The sequence below is a fragment of the Leptonychotes weddellii genome, chromosome 6 (genome assembly GCF_054177405.1).
Source record: "Leptonychotes weddellii isolate Sample4059 chromosome 6, ASM5417740v2, whole genome shotgun sequence".
NCBI classification, from domain to species: domain Eukaryota; kingdom Metazoa; phylum Chordata; class Mammalia; order Carnivora; family Phocidae; genus Leptonychotes; species Leptonychotes weddellii.
In genome coordinates this window covers 31099996-31121880 of record NC_138374.1, presented here as the reverse complement: position 1 = coordinate 31121880, position 21885 = coordinate 31099996, and the positions used below count along the sequence as shown (strand labels likewise).

The 21885-nt window shown below is 44.4% G+C and overlaps 1 protein-coding gene and 1 long non-coding RNA gene across 12 annotated transcripts in view; one reads left to right on the top strand and one right to left on the bottom strand.

Annotated features, from left to right (window-relative positions):
• Positions 1 to 21885, top strand: part of EXOC6 (exocyst complex component 6) — a 324809-nt gene that overhangs the window by 116677 nt on the left and 186247 nt on the right. For 5 of the 11 annotated variants that reach the window (XR_014146246.1, XM_006733869.3, XM_081823813.1 and 2 more), the window contains exon 1: positions 20648 to 20780. The exons of 3 other annotated variants lie outside the window; for them this stretch is intronic. Coding sequence is in view for 6 of the 8 variants with exons in the window: in XM_006733869.3 (XP_006733932.1) it covers positions 20680 to 20780 (101 nt within the window). In the remaining 2 variants the exon portion in view is untranslated. Of the gene's footprint in view, positions 1 to 2005; positions 2167 to 4616; positions 4717 to 20647; positions 20781 to 21885 lie in introns of those variants that run through there. 3 more of the 11 variants (XM_081823814.1, XM_081823822.1, XM_081823820.1) reach the window with 2 other exon arrangements.
• LOC145722170 (uncharacterized) lies at positions 16375 to 20694 on the bottom strand. The gene is made up of 4 exons (XR_014146247.1): positions 20657 to 20694; positions 19964 to 20074; positions 18002 to 18137; positions 16375 to 17638 (listed from the first exon to the last, which is right to left on the bottom strand). It is a non-coding gene; the product is annotated as an uncharacterized LOC145722170 (long non-coding RNA).

Here is a 21885-nt window from a genome sequence, read left to right as displayed (position 1 = left end):
CGTCAGCACTATTGGCATTTTGGGATGGATAAGTCCTTGTTAGTGGGGGACTGTGCTGTGTACTCTATTAGCAGCATCTCTGGTCTCTACCAACCCCCAGTTCTGGCATTAAAAATGTCTCCAGGGGCACCTGGATGGCTCAGTCAGTTAGCGTCTGACTCTTGATCTCGGCTCAGATCGTGGTCTCAGGGTCCTGAGATTGAGCTCTGCGTGGGGCTCTGCCCTAGGAGGCCGGGAGCCTGCTTAAGATTCTCTCTCCCTCTCCCTCTGCTGTCCCCCAACCCCGTCACCTCTCTCCCTCTCTTAAAAAAAAAAAAAAAAAGTCTCCAGGCATTGCCTTGGGGCTGCGAAGGAACAAGAACCACTGGCCCAGGGCCACTTAAACAGCTCCTGTCAGTGGTCAGGCTTGATCCTAGGAAGTAGTCCAAACAATTTGAGCTGCAGCTGGGAGGAGAGGTTGAGGGTGGGGACCAGGAACATTCCAGTCACACACACCAGTCTCTTTTATGGGCATCTTGGAATATATCTGTTTAAAATATTTCCATTTCCTCCTTTTCTTTTCCTTATTTGGTGAATCTGTTGTCAGCACTACGGGATAGGGGAGGTTGTTTTTCTTAACTGTTACTTTCGGGAGGAGATGGTCTCCTGTTCATTCAATCTGTGTGGACTTCCGGCAGGAAATGGCACTCAAGGAAAGTTTTGAATAAAAGGAAGATGCTGGTTAGCCAGTGGAAACAGGAAGTTGTTGCCTGTGTCTTACACGGCTTAGAAGAAAGTAAGAGGCAGAGGGAAAATTCACTTAACAGAAGTGGGAGGAGCAGAAGAGAGTGGGGTGGGAGTGGAGGAGGGGTAGGGAGAGCCCAGGAGCCCGAGGGAGGCAGCCAGGTCAACAGGTTGAAAGACCTTGAATCTGGGGGGGAATTGGCTGTACAGGAAGAGGGTAACAGTGCTGCATAGTAGGAATGGGGTCATGCAGTAACAATTGTGATTTATTAATCATGCTACAGTGTAGTATGCTGCTATACTATTACTATTCTAAAAATACTCTATTTAAAGGAATAGTTTTCTCACAGTGTATACTATTATTTTTTTTAAAGATTTTTAAAAAATTTATTTATTTGACAGAGAGAGAGAGAGAGAGAGCACAAGCAAGGGGAGGGGCAGGCAAAGGGAGAAGCAGGATCCTGCTGAGCCGGGAGCCCCCGGGCTCCATCCCAGGATCCTGAGATCATGGCCTGAGCTGAAGGCAGACACTCAACCGATGGAGCCACCCAGGCGTTCCCCTCTCACAACATGTATTAAAAGCATTTGCCTACATTATAAAATCCCCTTGAATAAACAGAGAGAGAAAGAGAAAGCAAATGTGGCAAAATGTTAACAATTGGTGAATCAGGTGAAGGGTATATAGCTGTTTGTTGTGTTCTTTAACTTTTCTGTAAGTTTGAAAATTTAAAAAACAGGGGCACTTGAGTGGCTCAGTCAGTCTCCCTGCTCAGCGGAGAGCCTGCTTCTCCCTCTCCCTCTGCTGCTCGCCCTGCTTGGGCTCTCTCTCTCTCTGTCAAATAAATAAATAAAATCTTAAAAAAAAGAGACGAAATTTTAAAAATAAAAATTTGGTGTATGTGGGGAGAAGGATCAATTTTTTTTTTAAGATTTTATTTATTTATTTGACAGAGACCAGCGAGAGAGGGAACACAAGCAGGGGGAGGGGGAGAGGGAGAAGCAGGCTTCCCGCTGAGCAGGGAGCCTGACGTGGGGCTCGATCCCAGGACCCCGGGATCATGACCTGAGCCGAAGGCAGACGCCTAACAACTGAGCCACCCAGGTGCCCCAAGAATCCATTTTTTTTAACTGCCTGATGCTTAGGGCTGGATGGGTCATCACAGATACGTGTTCATGGGTACAGTGTCCTACGAATTGTTCTCTACAGCATAGTATAGTGATGACCAACATTCTCCTATGACCAGAGTGATTTCTTTCTTTCTTTTCTTTTTTTTTTTTTCAGAGAGGGAGAGAGAGAGGGGAGGGGCAGAAGGAGAGGGAGATAGAGAATCTTAAGCAGACTCCATACCCAGCACGGTGCCTGATTCAGGGCTCGATCTCACAACCCTGAGATCATGACCTGAGCCGAAATCAAGAGGACGTTTAACCGACTGAGCCCCCCAGGTACCCCCCCAGAGTGATTTCCCATTGTGCTTTTATTTATATATTTTCAGATTCTGATAAATTCAATATGGAATTGTCAGAGTTTTGCATAATTTGGACCAACATTTCCTAACAAGGCAGAGGTAACTCTTAGCTTGTAGCTTTTGCTATCATTCATTCAATAAACATTCCTGAGCACCTACAGTATACAGAGCAATGTGTTAAGTGTTATGTGGAATACAAATATGAATCAAATAGACATTCTGTTCTTAATCTGATGATTTGGTATAAATTTAAAAACCTTTCACACGGGGCGCCTGGGTGGCTCAGTCGTTAAGCGTCTGCCTTCGGCTCAGGTCATGGTCCCAGGGTCCTGGGATCGAGCCCCGCATCGGGCTCCCTGCTCCGCGGGAAGCCTGCTTCTCCCTCTCCCACTCCCGCTGCTTGTGTTCCCTCTCTCACTGTATCTGTCTCTGTCAAATAAATAAAATCTTTAAAAAAAAAAAACAAGAAAACCTTTCACACAAGTGACTTTAACACAAGATAGAAGATCACTGCTTTGTGTCGAGTCCTGGAGGAGGGCATCATCACTTCCTCTGGAGGGAAAGGGTATTAGGTGTATTCCTGTTGCCTTGTTCCATCCTGCAGTGGACGAACAGTGGGGCTGAGAGTTGAAGCTGTCGGTGGAGCTGGAGTGAAGAATCCTGCACTGATCTGCTCTTGCTGCCTGACCCATCATTCAGTGGCTGAAAACAACCACCATTTATTATTGCTCCTGTGTCTGTGGGTCACTGGGACCTGGCTTACTTAGCCCAGGCTTGGGTGGGCAGCTTTGCTTCAAGCTGGGGCAGCTGCATGGGAATATACGCCTCTCTTTGCAGTTTGTGAATCGGGGGTGACCCTGCTTCATGTATCTCTCATCCCCCGTGGACCAGTGAGCTAGGCAGGGCCTGTGTTCCCAGGTGCTGGCAGAGGTGTACGAGGTCAAAAAGAAATAAGTGAGGCCTCACAAAGCCTAGGCTCAGAGCTCACACACTGTCCCTCCAGCTCATATATAGTTGGCCAGCAGAAGTCACAGGCTAAGCCCAAAGTCGTGGGTCAAGGGGGAACACCGTGCCCTCATTGAGGTACTGGCCAGGGTATGGATGCAGGGAGAAGTGAAAAACTGGCGCAGTTTATGACATATGCCTTGTAGTTATATGACTACTACATCTAGGAGAAGTAACTTCAATTTTTTTACAGGGCGAAATTTAAAAATCTGATAAAATCTTGTAAAAATTAGGTTCATATGGGGGTGCCTGGGTGACTCAGTTGGCTAAGCATCTGCTTTTGGCTCAGGTCATGATCCCGGGGTCCTGGGATCAAGCCCCTCGTCGGGCTCCCTACTCAGTGGGGAGCCTGCTTCTCCTTCTCCTCCCCACTTGTGCTCTCTCTTGCTACTTCTGTCTTTTTTTCTCAAATAAATAAATAAAATATTTTTAGAAAGTAGGTTCATATGGAAAAATGTCCCTAGCCATCCCCTTAAATACCGACTTTCTATAGGGGGCAAGACAGCATGAGATTATACTTGGACTTGGGGAAGATCTAATGCAAGTGGTAATGGGAGTCATGTGCCCATTTAATTTTTTTAGGCCTTCTTGGGGCTGGCTGTGGGCCTCATTTTCCCTTGCTAGTTTGGGCCCTTACTTACTGCACTCTTTCTTCCTCTCAGTGGCAACCAGCCCCCTTAACATCCCGACATCTTCATGTCTTCTCCCTCCCCATCAAAGCCTCTTCTGCAGGAAGGATCTGGCAAACTCATGCACAGTGAGGCCTAAGTGACCAACAAGGATTAAAAGCTAAGTGCTTTCAGGAGCATTTGTATTTGAGCAGGGGACAGAAGAAGGAATGGCTCAAACACCCAGCAGTGACTAGGGTGGAGAAGTGAAGGACATGGGGAGCCGAGGAACTAGCCCAGTGACCTCAAAATCATAGCCTATAAGGCGTTACATTTTTCCTGGACAAGCTACCTGCTGGGATTTTGTGGGCAAGGGTATAATTGCAGGAATAACTAGGAGCATGGCTTGTATTTTGTATTTAGCTTAAGTAATATTAAAATATGTGCCCTGACAAGTCAGTTGTATTTAATAATGTTGTATAGTGTAATGGTTCCCAAATTCCTACCGGAGTTTGCAGTTACTATCTCTGAGAAACGAATAAACAAACATAGCAGACATCAGGCAAGAACTTTCTGAACTGTGTCAAGGTTAATAATAAGTAAAATGTTATAAGTAGGGACAGGACAGCAACAGCTGTGCCACATTCTTGGAAGCAAAGATTTTGATAGCATGAAGTCAGCCCGTGAGCTCAGTTTTTGCTTCTACTCTGGGTGAACACCGAACACTTAAAATAATTATAACAAAAACCACATTTCTTTTATAAATTACAACTGTTTTGCACTCAAATTCTGATGTCTGCTGCTGGAAAATCAGGGGCATGTGAAGCAATGTTGGAAGGAGACCCAGATCAAAATTATGAGAATGTCTTGGCTGAGATTCAGTCTTTCGAGCTGCCCATTGAAGCGACTTTAAGGTAGGGCTCCTTTATATTTGTTCTTCCTTTAGTGGTGATAAGGCAGTCTTATTCACTTCTTTTTATGCTTTTCTCTATAAAAGAATAAAAAATAAAATTTGAAAAATAATTACAATTCTGTATGTACCTAATCTCTATCTCTTTTCTTATCTTTAGAGAAATTACAATAAACAATCGACTCTTTTTTGCATATTTTTTCCTGATTCATCACCACAATGTTTAAAAAATAGAAATGACTCTCAAGAGATCAAAAAGGGCCTCTTGCCATCTCCAAATAGATATCCCATCTCATTTATATAAGATTTCAGTGGTTTTCTCTAAAATACTGCTTAGTGAAAAACATTGAGAATAATGAGACATATCAGTGAAACGAACTTCTATTTGGGTAGATGTGAGTTTTAGGGGAAAAAAAGCAAAATGTTTATTTGCATTGTTGCTACTTGGGTATATGGTGACCTCTCAGATGTGTATTTTTTTTTTATTTCCACGTAACATTTAAAAATAGCTTCTTTGGTAATAGGAGGATTAATTTGCACATTTTAAGAACAGGATTAAAATGAAAGAACATGTATCTTTATGTTAAAAGGGCAGCATTAAAAAGTTAATTCTTTCTGCCTGCCTGTAACTGACACCTATTAGTGTGGGAATGACAATCACTGAATTTGATAGCAACAGTCAATAAATATTTGTTGATTAAATAAAAGGATTTTTTGGGGGGGGGTGTTGTCTCTTCATCCTCAGAAAGGGCCCAGGGCCAAGTTGCTTTGAAATATGCTACAGTTTAAATCTGAGTAAATTTCTCCCAAGTATTTAAATTTGATTTTGCTTTAAATATATTTTGAATCTCTTCAAAGGGCCTAGGGTAGTGTTGGGGGCATGGGAAGGCATTGATATTTATTGGTTGATTCTTGGATTATCAATATGTAGGTGCAGTTGTAAAATATTTACAAATCTATTACAGTTTTTCCTTACACTTTCATTTTATCCAAGCATTCATGAACATCCCATGAAGAGGGGAAGGTAATTTCTATCATATTTATTTATTTATTTATTTATTTTATTTATTTATTTTTTTTAAGATTTTTTATTTATTTATTTGACAGAGAGAGACACAGCGAGAGAGGGAACACAAGCAGGGGGAGTGGGAGAGGGAGAAGCAGGCCTCCCGCCGAGCAGGGAGCCCGATGCGGGGCTCGATCCCAGGACCCTGGGATCATGACCTGAGCCGAAGGCAGACGCTTAACGACTGAGCCACCCGGGCGCCCCTCTATCATATTTAATAGGTAGAAGAAACCAGAGCTTTTTTACAAATGGGAAACTCAATAATTTTTTCCATATAGAACAAACTTTATGCTGTACCAGCACTTTCTAGAACTTGTACATTTGTCCGGTGGCTAGATCAGAAGTCTAAAGGGGAACAAACGGGTGAGGGGAACCTAGACATATGTTAGTTACTGTGGCTTCTGATGCCGTTGCTGCTTCAGAGCTCTTGGCCTTCAACCCCTGACCCTCACCACCTCTCCCCTGGTCTCACAACCGTGATTAACACCTACACACGTCATCCCTCCATGGACCTATCCTCCTAGCTAGTGTTGCTTGGTATTGGATATGACTTCCTGCTTTGCATCTTGGAGCTTTCCTACCCTCTGTTTTTAGGGCAAATATTCCCGGTCTTGTACCTGGTCTTCGTAAAGACGAAATCAGTGTAGATCCAGCCCTCACAGCACTCTCCCAGTGTCACCCTCAAGAGGGGAGACAACATCGATATTTTCTCCAGGTGTTGTCCTGTCGCCACCAGAGTGGACCTGCAGTATCCACTGTTAGCTTCATGTCTGGGTTATTGAACAAGGGATGAGAGCATTCTTTTGCAAAGACTCCCGCTAAAACACCCCAGTGTTATTTAGAGGGTAGACACAGAGCTCTTAATAAAACTTTATCTGGGACAATATTAACCAAAATTAGTTTTCCTAAACTTTTGCTTTAGTCATTGATTAGATGAAGACTTCTTAGACTGGCATTTGATGCTTTTTTGCACATACGTATGCATGTCATTGATGTTCCCTTGTCAACTGTTCTTTTCTACTGTTCTTACAAAACACATCAGCTCATGTGGTCAAATACGAGAACTGGAAAATCAAGACAGGACTTCCATTTTGGCTGAACTAGACTGTTTACTATTTGATAATGTGTCCTGAGATTTTCTTCCTCCTGTGTCCATGGTTTATTATTATTATTATTATTATTATTATTATTATTATTCACTCTTAGCCCTGCAACCTGCCTTGCAGGGGATGGTTCAAATGTTCTTTCTTCTATGAAGCCTCTCATGATCCCCCAGCCACATGTGAATACCCATCCTTTGAAGTCCCAAAGAATCCAGGGCATTTATCCTGACTTAAAGTGTGTGTGTTGTTATTTTATAACCATTTTCAGGTGGAAAGATTCCTGAGGGCAGGAATGTATCTTCCTTTTACCTTTGTATCCTCTGCAGAAGATTCTTCCAACAGAGTAGCTAGATAAATATTCGTTGAACTGATTTGTATGAGCTTCTGAACTCATCATGGTGACCTTGTGAAGCAAAAGAAAGGAGGCAGTTGAGAGAGAAAGTCATCCTTTGAGGGAAGCAGAGGAGGTGGTGGAAATATTTGAATAGCTACAAGCTCTAAAGGCAGACATGGCGGCTAGTGGATTTGGTTGGATGCGGATTGGCCAGTTGGGTTACACAGGCCCTGCTGGGAGGCCCTGGAGTGGACAGTGAGGGAAGGGTTAGGACATTGAGAGGACAGGGCTGGCAATACAGGAGAGAAACATTCTCAGGAAAAGCCCTGCACCTGGGAATTGAGAGAGTTCTGTTCACTTTTCCTTGTCACAGAAGAAAGGCATTGCTTCAACAAACATTTCCTGTCATAAAATCTTCGACTCTGTTAGCTTCCTTCCCCTGCCCACCTGGTTTTCTAGGTGGGGAGTCTGAGGTGCCCTGTTCGAGGTCAGGGTTCAGATCAGAGCCAGGTGGGGTTTGCTCCTCTAACAAGGTGATCTCCCCAGAGCTCAGTGACTCAGGACTTAGAGACGGTTTCTGCTTTGGTCATTTAAGGGTGACTCAGCAGCTCATCTTTCACGGGGTGCAAGCTTCCTAGTGCTCACCCCCACACATCATGTGGGGGACTGGGTCTCCTCTCCCTGAGGAGTTGGGGGGGGTTGCTGAGACCAGGAGTCATGCCGTGGGGTACTGTCAGTGGTCCATAGTCTCTTTCGCCCTGCCTATCTGCATTCCCCCCTCTTCCCGATTTCCCACTTGGCTGCTCCCAGAACAAGCTTCTCCCAGATAGTCCAGCCTGTCTCCTGCCTGACTCTCCCACTGGGACCTTGGGTCTGCTCCTTTGGCCCTCCTTTTTTTGCGTGTGTGTGAAAAGGTGGACAAGAATCAGATGATTCTGAGGTCCTGTGTTTGTTTTCATTCTTTGTGTGAAACGGGACCGCTGCCTGTAGTATTTTTTTTTTTTTAAGATTTTATTTATTTATTTGACAGAGAGAGACACAGGGAGAGAGGGAACACAAGCAGGGGGAGTGGGAGAGGGAGAAGCAGGCTTCCTGCGGAGCGGGGTGCCCGATGCAGGGCTCGATCCCAGGACCCTGGGATCATGACCTGAGCTGAAGGCAGACACCCAATGACTGAGCCACCCAGGCGCCCCCCGCTGCCTGTAGTATTAAGTTTAAAGGAGAGAGAGTTTTAGGGGAGAGCTAAGATACTGTATTTTTCCATGATTTGTGTTGCCAATGAAATAGCCATTAAAGACATTGCAGGCAGCTCTAACAGTGGAGTTGGGAATAAAATTCCAGGGTAGAAAAGCAGAATTTGATATTAGCCGTGCAGATGGTGAGTGAGTTTAAGAGAAAAGGGAGAAACGACGAGAAAGGTCTACTGCTAGTGCCTCTGTCGTCCTAGCATGGCTTTGCTTTGGGCGGTCAGATGGCTGGTAGGCTGAAACTCACCAGCAGGTGGCAGCTGGAATTAGTTTTGGGGCCCTTACCCTTTTGCCCTGGGCATAACTGCTCTTATCATGTTACCACCGTATGCTAATTTCCACGGGATTTTCTCAGTCTTTTTCAATTTTCTTTTTAAAAAAAATTTTTTTTTAAAGATTTTATTTATTTATTTGACAGAGAGAGACACAGCGAGCGAGAGAGAGCACAAGTAGGGGGAGTGGGAGAGGGAGAAGCAGGCTTCCCGCCGCGTAGGGAGCCCGATGCGGGGCTCGATCCCAGGACCCTGGGATCATGACCTGAGCCGAAGGCAGACGCCCAACCGACTGAGCAACCCAGGCGCCCCTATCTTTCAATTTTCTGACTTCCATTCCAGTCCCCCCATGTGGCTTAGATATATGTCCAGCTCCTTGCAGCTCCTGCATCTGGGGGCATGCTTGTCCCTGGTAGGCTTAAGGGCTGTTTGGAGCCCCAGTAAAGGAAGGTGCTAGCACTGGCCTTATTCAGCCTTTCCAACTTCCTTTAAGAAGGATGGGCGCCAGGTCTCACGCAGCACATCAATTCCAACGCACTGGTAGTGGTCGCCTGAATCCCACATTGAGGTGATTCTGATAGATTAGTGACGGCAGCCGCGGACGTCGGAGAGGGCAGCAGGAGCGTTCATAACATTTGCCATGTTCACGCTAGAGCTTCCTGCGGCCAGGGAGCTGCCCATTAGACCTGCCCTACCCCGCGGGTCCTGGCTCCAACCTGCATGTTGCCTGGGCTCCTGATGCCTCTTGGGGTCCTGCAGGTCTGTTGTTAGGCTCTTAGAACAGGTCCTGAAGTCACAGCATGTCTGAAGGCTTTTGGATTCACAAGTCCCACTGTGTCTTATGGCTCTAGCTGACCCGAGGGAGGAGAAGGGCGGATTGAGGGCACTGCAAAGTTAGTGGGAAGTAGAGAAAGGGGACGTGTCCAAAGAAGGCCTTACAGAGGGCTGGGAAAAATAGGAGGAAAAGGGAATTGTACACGATGACGTACCAGAAGACATTTTTGTAATTGTTTTATGATAACATAATTGTTTTACAGTTGTATTCAGACTCTCTCGGGCTCTTTTCCAAAAGCTGACCATGAAGTTTTACCAGTTTCAGAGCAAACAGGATATTGTTATTTCTCTGACTTTAATGTTTTTAGGAATGAAGATAACATGCTTTTAGGAAAGGACAGAAAACATTTAAAAAAAAATCCAACTAATTAACTGTGTATACAATAAAATCTTGGGATGACATGCTAATAAATATAGCTAGTTAGCACCTGTAGACATTTTACAATGCTCTTGCTGTATATACCTTCAGAAATGTAAGCTTTCTATTAAATCTTACCGCATTAAGTACACTGATTAACATCAAAGGTCCAGTTGTTTGATTTTGGCTTTAGTTTCTGAAACTATAAAGTAGGGATGAAGAACTTTTTTTTTAAAGATTTTATCCATTTATCTGAGAGAGAGAGAGAGAGACTGCATGAGCATGAGAAAGGGGAGGGGCAGATGGACAGGGAAAGGGAGAAGCAGACTCCCAAGCTGAGTGCAGAGCTGAGCCTGAGTGGGGGGCATGATCCCAGGACACTGAGATCATGACCTGAGCTGAAGGCAGACACTTAATTGACTGAGCCACCTAGGCGCCCCAAAAATGGAGATTATAATACAACCCATCTCAAATGGTTAATAAATACAAAGTGCTTAGCACAATGCCTACCTAGCACATTGTAAATGCTCAATAAATATTAGCAATTATTATTATGTCTAATTTACATCTGGGATATATATTCCAGTATAATTTAATAAATATACAGAGTGTTGAAATAAACAAGCACTCACAACATCTTGAAATACTGATTAAGTGGGAAATATTGAGTGATGTGAATTTTATTTTGGTTGTACAATATTCAGGGGAGAGAGGTATCCCTTTCTTAAAACCATATTTACTAATGCTTATATTTTATACTAATGTAATATCATTACCTCATTTAATCTCGGATGAGAGTGGTGTAGTGTGGATATATATGGAGTCCAGAGAAACTGTCCAGGAATAAATGTGGGCCTAACCATGACTGAGGCCCACCTGTCCACAGCACCTTGGGAAAGCCTGAGTCCCCAGTGAGAGTGGGCTGTGTAGTTGGCAAACTTCTGAACATTTCAGTGATAGCATTCACTGTTTGATCTTCAGTGCAACACAAGAGAAAAGCTAAAAAACATTTTTATATCTGGGAACCAAGTATTTTAACCAGGGAGATGGTTTTGTTTCTTTACTGGTTAAATGAATGGACTCTGGAGCCAGAGGATGTAGGTTCAAATTTTGCATCTGTCATTACTAATAGATCTACTGAAGGGATTACATGAATTAGGCATGAAATGTATTTAATGTAATGCCTCATACATAGTAAATGCTCATTCACTCATTTGTTCATTCATTCAGTAAATAAATGTTTATGCAGCGCCTACGGTGTGGCAGGCAGTGGTCTAGGATGGTCAATGGTTTTGCTGTTGATAGAGCAAGATGAAGACCTGGACAGTCCCTGCTCAGAGGGAGCTTGTATTTTAGTGAAGGGAGCTAGAAATAAACAAATAAAAAAGCGGTACTGTGGCAGTTCCCCAGCACCCCCTGCCCCCCCTCAGGTGTGGCTGGAGCTTGAAGCATTCAGGGCCTGGGACACCGCAGACCCAGAGCCACTCAGGGGCTGCTCTTCAAGTAGCTCTTCAAGTCTGCAATAAAAAAATGGCCTCCAATTAAACTAGATTGCAAAGAACGGTAAAGAAGGAGCGCCTGGGTGGCTTAGTCAGTTAACCATCTGACTCTTGATTTCGACTCAGATCATGACCTCAGGGTCATGAGATCCAACCCCGATTCGGGGTCCACGCTGGGCATGGAATCTGCTTAAGATTCTCTCTCTCTCTCTCTCTCTCTCCCTCTGCCCCTCCCCCTCCCTCTCTGGGAAAAAAAAAAAAAGGGAAAGAAAGAGAATGGAAAGAATAAAAAACTAGAAGAGGCAGAGCCTGAGGAATCTGTGGTGGAAAAAGTACTGGACCACTGGGTAGTGAAGGGGAAGGTGGAGTATTTCCTGAAGTAGAAGGGAACTCACAGATGCTGATGATACTTGGGAACCTGAAGAAAATTCAGATGGTCCAGAGTTAATTGAAGCATTTCTTAATTCTCGAAAGCTGGTAAAGAAAAAGATGGTACCAAAAGACAATCTTTATCTGACAGTGAATCTGATTATAGCTCATCAAAGAAGAAAAGAGATGTTGCTGATGAACCAAGAGGCTTTGCCAGAGGTCTTGGTCCTGAACAAATAATTGGTACCACAGACAGCAGCGGAGAATTCAAGTCTCTCATGAAATGGAAAGATTCAGATGAGGCAGACTTGGTGCTGGCAAAAGAGGCAAATAGGAAGGGTCCTTAAATTGTAATTGCTTTAAAAAAAATTTTTTTTTTTAAGTAGGCTCCATACACAGGGTATAGCCCAACATGGGGCTTGAACTCATGACCCTGAGATCAAAACCTGAGCTGAGATCAAGAGTCAGGTGCTTAACCCAGGTGCCCCCACTGTAATTGCTTTTTAAGATTTTTTAAAAATTTATTTATTTATTTGAGAGAGAGCGAGAGCGCCGAGGGGCAGAGGGAGAGGGAGAAAAGCAGTCTCCCTGCTGAGTGTGGAGCCTGATGTGGGGCTCAATTCTATGACCCTGAGATCATGGCCTGAGCCAAAATCAACACTCAGATGCTTAACTGACTGAGCCACCCAGGTGCCCCTGTAATTGCTTTTTATGAAGAGAAACTAGGCATTCTTGTCCAGAAGATGAAGCTCAATAATTGCTTGTGTTGCTTTACATATTTATAGATATATAAATAAAATCTGGGTTTTGGTTTTTTTGATTTATCAGTGTGAAGAAATAACATTCTAATGAAAATCAACTTTGATATGTTTGTTTTGAAGTAGTATTGGGGGAATTGTTGGGGATTTTTGCATCTGTAGCACTGGTTACTTTGAACAAATAAAAGCTTTCTGTAGTTGCTTCCTTTATCAGAAAAGAATATTTGAAACCACAGTATATTATTCCCCTGCATTAGAGAACACCTTTTCTAAATGTCGGGGGAGGGGCGCCTGGGTGGCTTAGTTGGTTAAACATCTGCCTTTGGCTCAGGTCACGATCTCAGGGGTCCTGGGATCTAGCGTCATGGCAGGTTCTGCGCTCAGCAGGGAGTCTGCTTCTCTCTCTCCCTCTGTCCTTCCTCCTGCTTGTGCTCTCTCTCTCTCAGGTAAATAAATTAAATTTTAAAAAATGAATAAATGTTGGGGGAAATCTTCATATTTGTTACTCAATCAGAATTTGTGTATAAATCCTATATGCTTGAGGACCATTCTGGGTTTTTTGTTTATTTGGTTTGTGTGTGTGTATACTTAAAATACGTATGTAAATGGTTTTCTTTTCTTTTCTTTTTTAACAGTCACCAAAACAAAAACAGCATTTTATAACCATGGATAAGCCTGTGTTCTAGGATGCCATCATTTTCAGCAGTCTAAGAAATAAATCACTTAAAGATAGATTTTTCCTGAAGCTTTAACCTTTCAAATTTTGTAATTAATTGGACAATTTAAATATAATGTAAATAATTTAAATTGGACAATTTAAAAGCAGCCATATCCATATCTACAGTCATATAAATGCAAGTTCATTTGCAAGATCCCTGAAAGGAAAATATTATTACTGCCAACAACTTCCCCACCCAAATGAGAAAACTAGACAAGTCCTGGTATGTTTTAGTTGGGTAACAAAACCTAGTTAAATAGACATTTAAAGGTTCCTTCTAGTGAACCATTCCTTTTTAAATTTTTTTTAAAATTTACTTATTTGAGAGAGAGAGAGAGAGCATGAGCAGGGAGAGGGGCAGAGGGAGAAGCCGACTCCCTGCTGAGTGAGGAGCCCAACGTGGGTTTCGATCCCATGACCCTGAAATCATGACCTGAGCCAAAATCAAGAGTTGGATGCTTAACTGACTGAGCCCCCCAGGTGCTCAGAACCATTCCTTTTCAAGAATTTGAAATCCCTGTGCTGTATTGACTAAAAGGTCATGATTCATGGAATGTCTAAGACTTTGTTCATGGAAACTTAATCATAATCAGATGGTTAGAGATGTTGGCAATTTAGGACCTGCAGGAATAAATGGGTGAACAAACTTAAATCTAAATTCTTGACCTGCTTGTTTTTTCTTTACCCCAACTCATTCCTTACATGTGGGCTCAATCTTCTCACTATTTGACTTACTGTTTCAGCATAAACCAGGGAAAACAGTAACTTGCCGGTCACAATGTTATCCGGCTGCATATTGTTTATTGTAAATACTGGTAAACAGTGGTCAATAAGGTTTTATATTAAAAAAAAAAAGTGGTATTAAGTGCTATGATGAAGAACAAAACAGGGCGAGGGAGGTCCAGGGATGCTGTTTTGCAGAGAGTGGCCAGGACGTAAATGTCAGCTATTACTATTATTTCATTACATTACATTTCTAAACCCTTTTGCTGAGAGAAGAAAAATAGGACAAGTGAGAGGAGAGGGAGAAAGGGCAAAAGGAATTAAAGGAAGCTAAGTGAGACAGGAGTGAGGACTAGAGAGTGCATTGAACAGGATGAACAGGAAAACCAACAATGAGGAGAAGAAAGAGGAGAATAGTTGATGTTATAAGCTGGGGGTGGGAGGGAAGAGGAAGGAAAAGCTAGAATGGAACTCAGAGAATAATATTGCTCTTCAGTTGCTCAATGGACTTGAAAATGTTTAGCTTTGGGATGGGTGAGCCAATGGAGCTTTCAAGACATTGTTCTGAGGGTAGGACTAGTGAAATAATTTGCCAGACCCAAGGCAAAATGAAAATGCAGGCCCCTTTGTTCAGAGATTATTAAGAATTACAAGGTGGAGATGGCAGAGCATTAAGCCAAGAGCAAGCACATAGGTCACATACTGATGAACCAGCCCTGTCTAAGAGCTTAGCACACAGCCTGGCACACAGCAAGCATTCAGTAAAAATGGTCGTTGAATGAACAGAACCTAGGGCTAATTACTTTTGAACTTCTCTGAGGACTGGCTCATATTTCAGAAAAACTGACTTTATTTGGCTCCAATTTCAAATTTCCTTCTATTGTTCTCCATCACGGGGTCCAGATCTTTATGGAACAACACACTCCTGGACATGGTTTTTGCAGCAGGAATCCTCTTGTGGCCTGGCTGGGCTTGGTTCATATCCTCTTGCACTTACAGAGTGTGGCCACTTGAGGTCACTGCACCAACAAGGCAGAAGTTAAAGGACTACCCCAAAGAGTGAGGGGCTAAAAGGCACCACTGGTGGAAGGGTTAGTTATTAAAGCCTCTCCTTTACATTTTGATACAGTTCTACAGTTATATAAGTAGGGCTTTTAAACTCCGTAGGAAACATCTGAAAGATGTTAGCCAAGTCTTGAGACGATGAAGATCAGGAAGTCACCTCTAGGGTTCCCAGGAGTGGGGAGGGGCGTCATTCTTTAGAGATGTCCCCTACCTTATGAAACATGGTTTCACCGCATTCAAGCTTAACATCAGAAGTATCTGCAAGTGGATCATTCACTTAACAACTATTAACTGGGCTGGACAGCCAACAAAACAGACATTGTTCCTGTGCCAGGAAGTGGAGAGAGACGCAGCGATCTGTTTACCACCACAATATGTGCCTCAGAGGAGGAGCACTGCCTCCAAAGGCAACAAAGAGGCACTTGACTTCTCTGAGATCTGGAGGGATCACTTAAGTGGATCTGGAACCAAGAGTCTAACCTCAAGGACATGGTCCTCTTTCCTCCTCTACAACAGAAAACAAATTTCAGGCAGTTTCCACCTATCGAGTGTTCAGAAAAATGAAGTCCAAGTTCAGAAAATCCTGATATAAAACCAGGATACTTGGTTAATGATTAGGAAAAAGAACATTTTTGTGTCTGGTTTTTATTTGTATTTTATCAAAGAGGAAGCTAAATTCAGGGCTTCCTGTTTAAAAAATAAATGTCTGATAGTCCTGGTCTCTAATGCTAATGTTGATTGAGCTCTGGGCTAGACATTATGCAAATACTATCTCCTTTAATCCCCACACAACTTGGTGAGCTAGGAGCTGTTATAGTCTCTAATTCACACTTGAAGAAACTGAGGTTTAGACAAGTTAACTAGCTCTCTGGAGGCCCAACATCTAGTAAAAGATGAGCTGGAATTTGAACCCAAGCAGTTAAATGCCAGACCAGGGCCGCTGCTTTCTACGGACTCCTTCTGAGGGACGAGCTTTGCCAAGGTTGGTTATGAGTCTGCAGACAAGTGGCTCAAAGTAGAAGTCATTAGTGACAAAGAGTGTATTTACAGGTTAAATCCTTACTTTGATGGTTAGTTTCCTACTGGACACAGAATGCATCTCTTGTCCTGCCAGTCTTCCTGGTTTACATTTCTCCTCCCAGGAGTCCTGAAGTGAGATTTTGAGTGGATCTCTGGAAGTCAAAATCTACTGACCGAAAAATAACCCAATATGCATGTGCAATCTGCCTGTGTGTGCCCCACAACCCTCCAACCTCCTTAGACCAGACTGGTTAAATCATCTATCTCATGGGTAAAACAACATTGGAACATGCTTCTTGGCTGGCTTTTTTTATTAATGGGAGAAACAAGAACTGGTTAATAGCTCCATCTTCTTCAACTCACTAGCTCTGTGGCCTTGGACAAATGACTTAATTTCTTTTTCTTTTTTAAAGATTTATTTATTTATTTATTTTTGAGAAAGAGAGAGAGAGCATGCACAAGCGGGGGGACGGGGCGTAGGGGCAGAGGGAGAAGCAGACTCCCCACTGAACAGGCAGACTGACGCGGGACTCGATCCCAGGATCCTGAGATCATGACCTAAGCCAAAGGCAGATGGTTAACCGATGGAGCCCACCCAGGCGCCCGACAAATGACTTAATTTCTGTAAGTCTGTTCCTCATATTAAACTGGAGATAGTGAAAGTACCCCCATAGGTTTAAATTAGACTTCAGTAAAATTAGTAGTAATTAAATTCCCAGTTAAATTACTGATTAAGTTAGTAAAGATTAAATTAGATGATATAAAGGACTTAGCAAGTAGTGTTCAATATATAGCTATTGTGGTTTTTATTTTGGCCTATAGCTGAAATTCTTTATATTTTAGAAATGTATCACTTAGAATAGAATTAGAATAGGCTTCTTTTGTGCATTTATGTATTTGTTATATCTGTGCCTGAAGTTAAAATTTATATAGTTATTTAGAACATTTAGCTTTAAATTCTTAGCAAAAAACTTCAGGTGCTAACGGAACTTTCAGCAGTCACAAAGGGAACCAGCAAAAGCTGTTTCAGAAGGAGAAGTATATGGACTTCCTTCTGTCTTGACTTGAATTGAGGGGGAGATACTGCTGCTTCTATTGAAGTAATCTCTATGGGCAGGTGTTGAAACAGGCCTGGAGTGAGGAGTGCCAAAGCAGGGCTGGCTTCCCAGACTAGGGGCTGGGTTTGGGTAGATGATGTCAGGATTGGTGAAGAGAAGAGGAGAAGGTCTTGGGTAATGAATGCTCAGGAAAGGAATGTTCCATCAGGAAACAGTCGCCAAATAAGAAGGTGGCCTGCACCACTTGCCCTGCTCTCTTCACCTTGCTTTACTCTTCAGAATAATGAATTCTGGCCGTGCACATCGGCTGAGCTAAGATGGTCTGCCATTTCCTGCAGAGAGAACTGGCTTCCTCTTCTCTTTGTAGGAAGTATAAAATTTGTCCTCATTTCATATGTTTTGGGGCTCGATTTTCAAAAGGTTTATTTTCTTCTCTCAAGAGCCAAAACTGCAATTCAGATGTGCTAACACCAGGTGCCTCAATCCTTGTAGATGTAGTCAGCTAAGAAAAAAATTCAGTTTTTTACTACTCAACAGAAACCATGGCATGAAGGTCCCAAACAATGGGGTCCAGGTACTGGGTTTGGCTTGATTCAAGGATAAAATTCAACCATGTAAAAACAAAAGTCCATAAATATTGTTTCTTGAATTGAAGCCCTTGATAAAAGTGGGCATCATGGAATTTGAGGTACACATTTGTCTGTTATTACTACAGATTTCTATTAAGGCAACTGAGTACAACCATGTAAAATGTTACATTTGATGTCAGTATGTAAAGAGCAAATTTGAAAAAACTAACTTTTTACAATTTAATAATTGTTTTAATTCCAAATTGTTACCAATCACAGATTAATCAAACTCCTACCTTATGCTCAGACCTGTTTGGCATGCTCCTTTCTAACTCATCCTGAATTCTTTCCCATGGCTTCAGAGCTTCAGCATTGTCTGGTTTCAAAACCGCTTCAGCTTTCTCTCAGCCACATGCAGAACTCCATGGGGAACTATAGAAAATTGCAAAATTAAAAAAAAAAGTCAACCCTGAACTTAAGGTCTTTAACATAGTGTGACAGTGCTGGAGGCCTCAGAAAGAGGTTTTTTGTTTCTGCATATTCTTGCAGCTTGAGAAAGTGGGATTTCCTAGAGGAGATCTGGATTCTTCTATACCAAACAGGCTTGTGATGGGGTGTCTTGGTGGAAAGGGCGGTTGGAATTAGCAGAGCTTCCTTAATCTTCCAAGCCAGTATGTACTAAGGTCAGTTGCATTTTGATTCCCTGGGGGCCAAGTGTACAAAAACAAAACTCAAAAACGTATGAAAAGGAACTAATCAAAACAACTGCACACTATTAAAACAGTTGGTAGTGGAGTGGACAAATGTGCTAAACTGAATCTAGAGTTAGCAGAGAAGGTTGTGATTAGATAGGGGAATTTTTCTTTCTTTTTTTTTTTAAGATTTTATTTATTTATTTGACAGAGAAAGACAAGCGAGAGAGGGAACACAAGCAGGGGGAGTGGGAGAGGGAGAAGCAGGCTTCCCGCACAGCAGGGAGCCCGATGTAGGGCTCGATCCCAGGACCCTGGGATCATGACCTGAGCCCAAGGCAGAGGCTTAACGACTGACCCACTCAGGCGCCCCTAGGGGAATTTTTCTGAAGGAGATATATTTGAGTTGAATTTTCCAGGGAGGACAGAAACTTCAGATTAATGGAAAGGAGAGCATTTATATATGTTAGTAATGTTTACTGGGCCTTTACTATATGTGGCAGGCAGAATAATGGCTCCCCAAAGAGGTCCGCGTCTTAATCCCTGAAACCTGTAAATATGTCATACATCACAAAGGGATGTTGCAGATGTGATTAAGGTTAAGACCTTAAGATGGAAGAGTATTCAGGATTATATGGTTGGGTTCAAACTAATCACAGGGGTAATTAAGAGCAGAGAATCTTTGATGGCCTAGGTCAAACTCAGAGAGAGATGTGACTACAGAAAACTGGTCAGAGAGATGCAGTGTCGCTGACTTTGAAGACTGAGGAAGGGGGCCATGAGTCATGAAATCTGGGTAGCCTTTATAAGCTGGAAAAGGTAAGGAAATGAATTCTCTGGAAAGGAACACAGTCATACTGACACCTTGATTTTAGCCCGGTGAGACCCTTATTGGACTTCTAACCTATAGAACTGTAAGATAATAAACTTGAGTGTTTTAAGGTACTAAGTTTGTGGTAATTTGTTACAGCCACAATAGAAAACTAATATAATATGAGATAGGGATATGAGGTTTAGACATTACAATTTTGGTCATTTACAGATGGGGAAACTGAAATAGATACTAGGTTCTTGCTCAGTGTCACTCAGCTCTGAAGTGAAGGAGCAGGGAATTAAATTGACGATACCTGTCTCCAGAGCTCATGCAATACCACCTCCCAGGAATTTTTGTGAGGAGGAGGATGGAGATAAGCTTCTAGTAAAAGCTCACTGAAGGGGGTGAGTTACACAGCTGGATAGCAAAGAGCTTGGTTCACTCAAAGGGGAGTTCAAAACCTTGGGTTAATGGGGACCGGAAAATAGTTGTCCCTCAGGTTTAGGTTTGCACTCCCTAATTATCTTCCTCAGTCACTGCTTTGGTCATGACAAACTGGTTTACTCAATGTCTCACAACAAGTCATTAAACAGGACTCTCCTACACTAGTTCTTTTCCGAAGCCACCCCTCCTCTTTCCCATCTGTCTGATGCCTGCTCCTCTCAAGAGCTTCCACCCCTCCTCATCCCAGCTACAGCCCCTGGAAGGCACTTGGGTTCAAGGATTTCGAGAACTAAGGCATGAAATCACACCTTGCTCTGGACCCCTCACGTATCTTTGCCATTAAGTGTCATAGTTTTTCGTCATTTAATTTTCCTGGTGCTTATGACTTATTTCCAAGGTGACTGGCCACTGTGAACTTCCTGCAGGCAGAGACATGAATGCACGAGCCGTAGTCATGGTCGTCAGCTGGGATCTTCTTGGTACATTCCTAAAATAAATCTTACTCCCACACACAATTTTGATTTTCTGGAGTGGACATTTTCTTTTCTCTGACTCTCTACCTCCCAGTGTACATTAGGCCTCCTTGTTAAATGTTCCTGTAGCTTTTACTACAGATCGAAGGTGATTATTTCATTGTCGACCTGCCTCATTAGTAAGGTATCTTGAGCGCGTTAGCAGAGAGTCTGGCACACAGAATACAAGAAGAATACACGGTAAAGCCAGGCCAGTCACTAGGCCAGTCACTAGATAGCAATTAGGGGCAAATAGAGGGGGAGAGCGGAAGACGATGCGTCTTCACTCCTCGCCTCGGCCGGCAGCACCCTGCGCTCTGACAGGTGCTGGAGCTGAGACCTGGGCCCGGTCGCGTGCCCGCATGCTGCCTCCCGCACCCTCCGCGCGCCCCCGCGCTGTCTCCGCGCTCGCCACGCCCCCCTCCCCGCCCCCTTGCGCGCGCGCCTCAGGGTGCTCGCCCCCGCTGTCCGCGCGGCGCCGCGCCTCACTGGCTCCTCAGCTTCCAGCCAAGATGGCGGAGAATGGCGATGGTCTGGGCACGGTCCCGGAGCATGAACGGATATTGCAGGAGATTGAGAGCACCGACACCGCCTGCGTGGGCCCCACTCTCCGGTAAAGCTTTCATCCCCCGGGGGCCTCGGGCTGCCGCCGCTGGCTGCTCATCAGGAGCCGGGCGGGGCGTCCGCCACCGGCCGCGCGCCGGGCGTACCGACAGGTGGTGCGCGCGGAGGCGGGCGGGGGCGCTCCGGGGCGGCGGGCCGAGACCTGGGCCGGGCCCGGGCGGGGAGGGGCGGAACGGGCGGCTGCACCTGTAGGCACGACCCGCCTCAGCCCCGGGAGCTGTCACCGCGCAGCCTGTGGGTGTGGCCGCCGCCCCTCCTCTGACCCCGGGATCCGCGGCGCCGCCCAGCCCTGGCGGCCTGGGGTCCCGGGGACGCGCCTTGGGCCTCCCGCGCTCCCGGCGGGGCTGAGGGCGGCTGTGCTGGGGCGAAGGTTAACTGCCAGCAGCCGGCGTGACTGAGATGCCGAGGCGCCCGCAGGTGGAAACCCTGGCGCGCAGGGCTGCGACGGGCGTGGGAGAATTGAAATTGAGCGGGAGTCGGCGGCACCATTATCCCCCAGCGCTGCCGGAGTAGGCGAGAAGGGAGCGTAGGCTAGCGGGGAGGAGCTGATGCTCAGGAGCGCGCTAATGTGACCTAGCGCTCCCCCGGCGCGCCTTCTGGAGTCCGGGAAGCTTTTACTTATTTACGAACGTTTCATTAATTTTGCATTAACTTTCCCGTTTATTTTAAAAAGGATCTCCACCCTTTAAAAATAGTACTAGGTAATGAATATTCCAGACTGAATACCTGCTGGTCTAATAATAGAATATTAGCTGGGCACTGTTGTGATCCATTAGATGAGGTTAGGCATTCTCATCAAGAATACGTGCCTTTTGGGGCGCCTGGGTGGTTCAGATGGTTGTACGTCTGTCTGCCTTTGGCTCAGGTCGAGATATCCAGGTCCTGGAATCGAGCTCCACATCGGGCTCTCGGCTCAGCGGGGAGTCTGCTTCTCCCTTTTCCCCTGCCTCTCCCCCTGCTGTGCTCTGTCTGTCTCTGTCTCTCTCTCAAATGAATAAATAAAAAAACTAAAAAAAAAAAAAAAAAAGAATAAGTGCCTTTTAGGGGCGCCTGGCTGGCTCAGTGGGAAGAGCATGCGACTCTCCCTCTCGGTG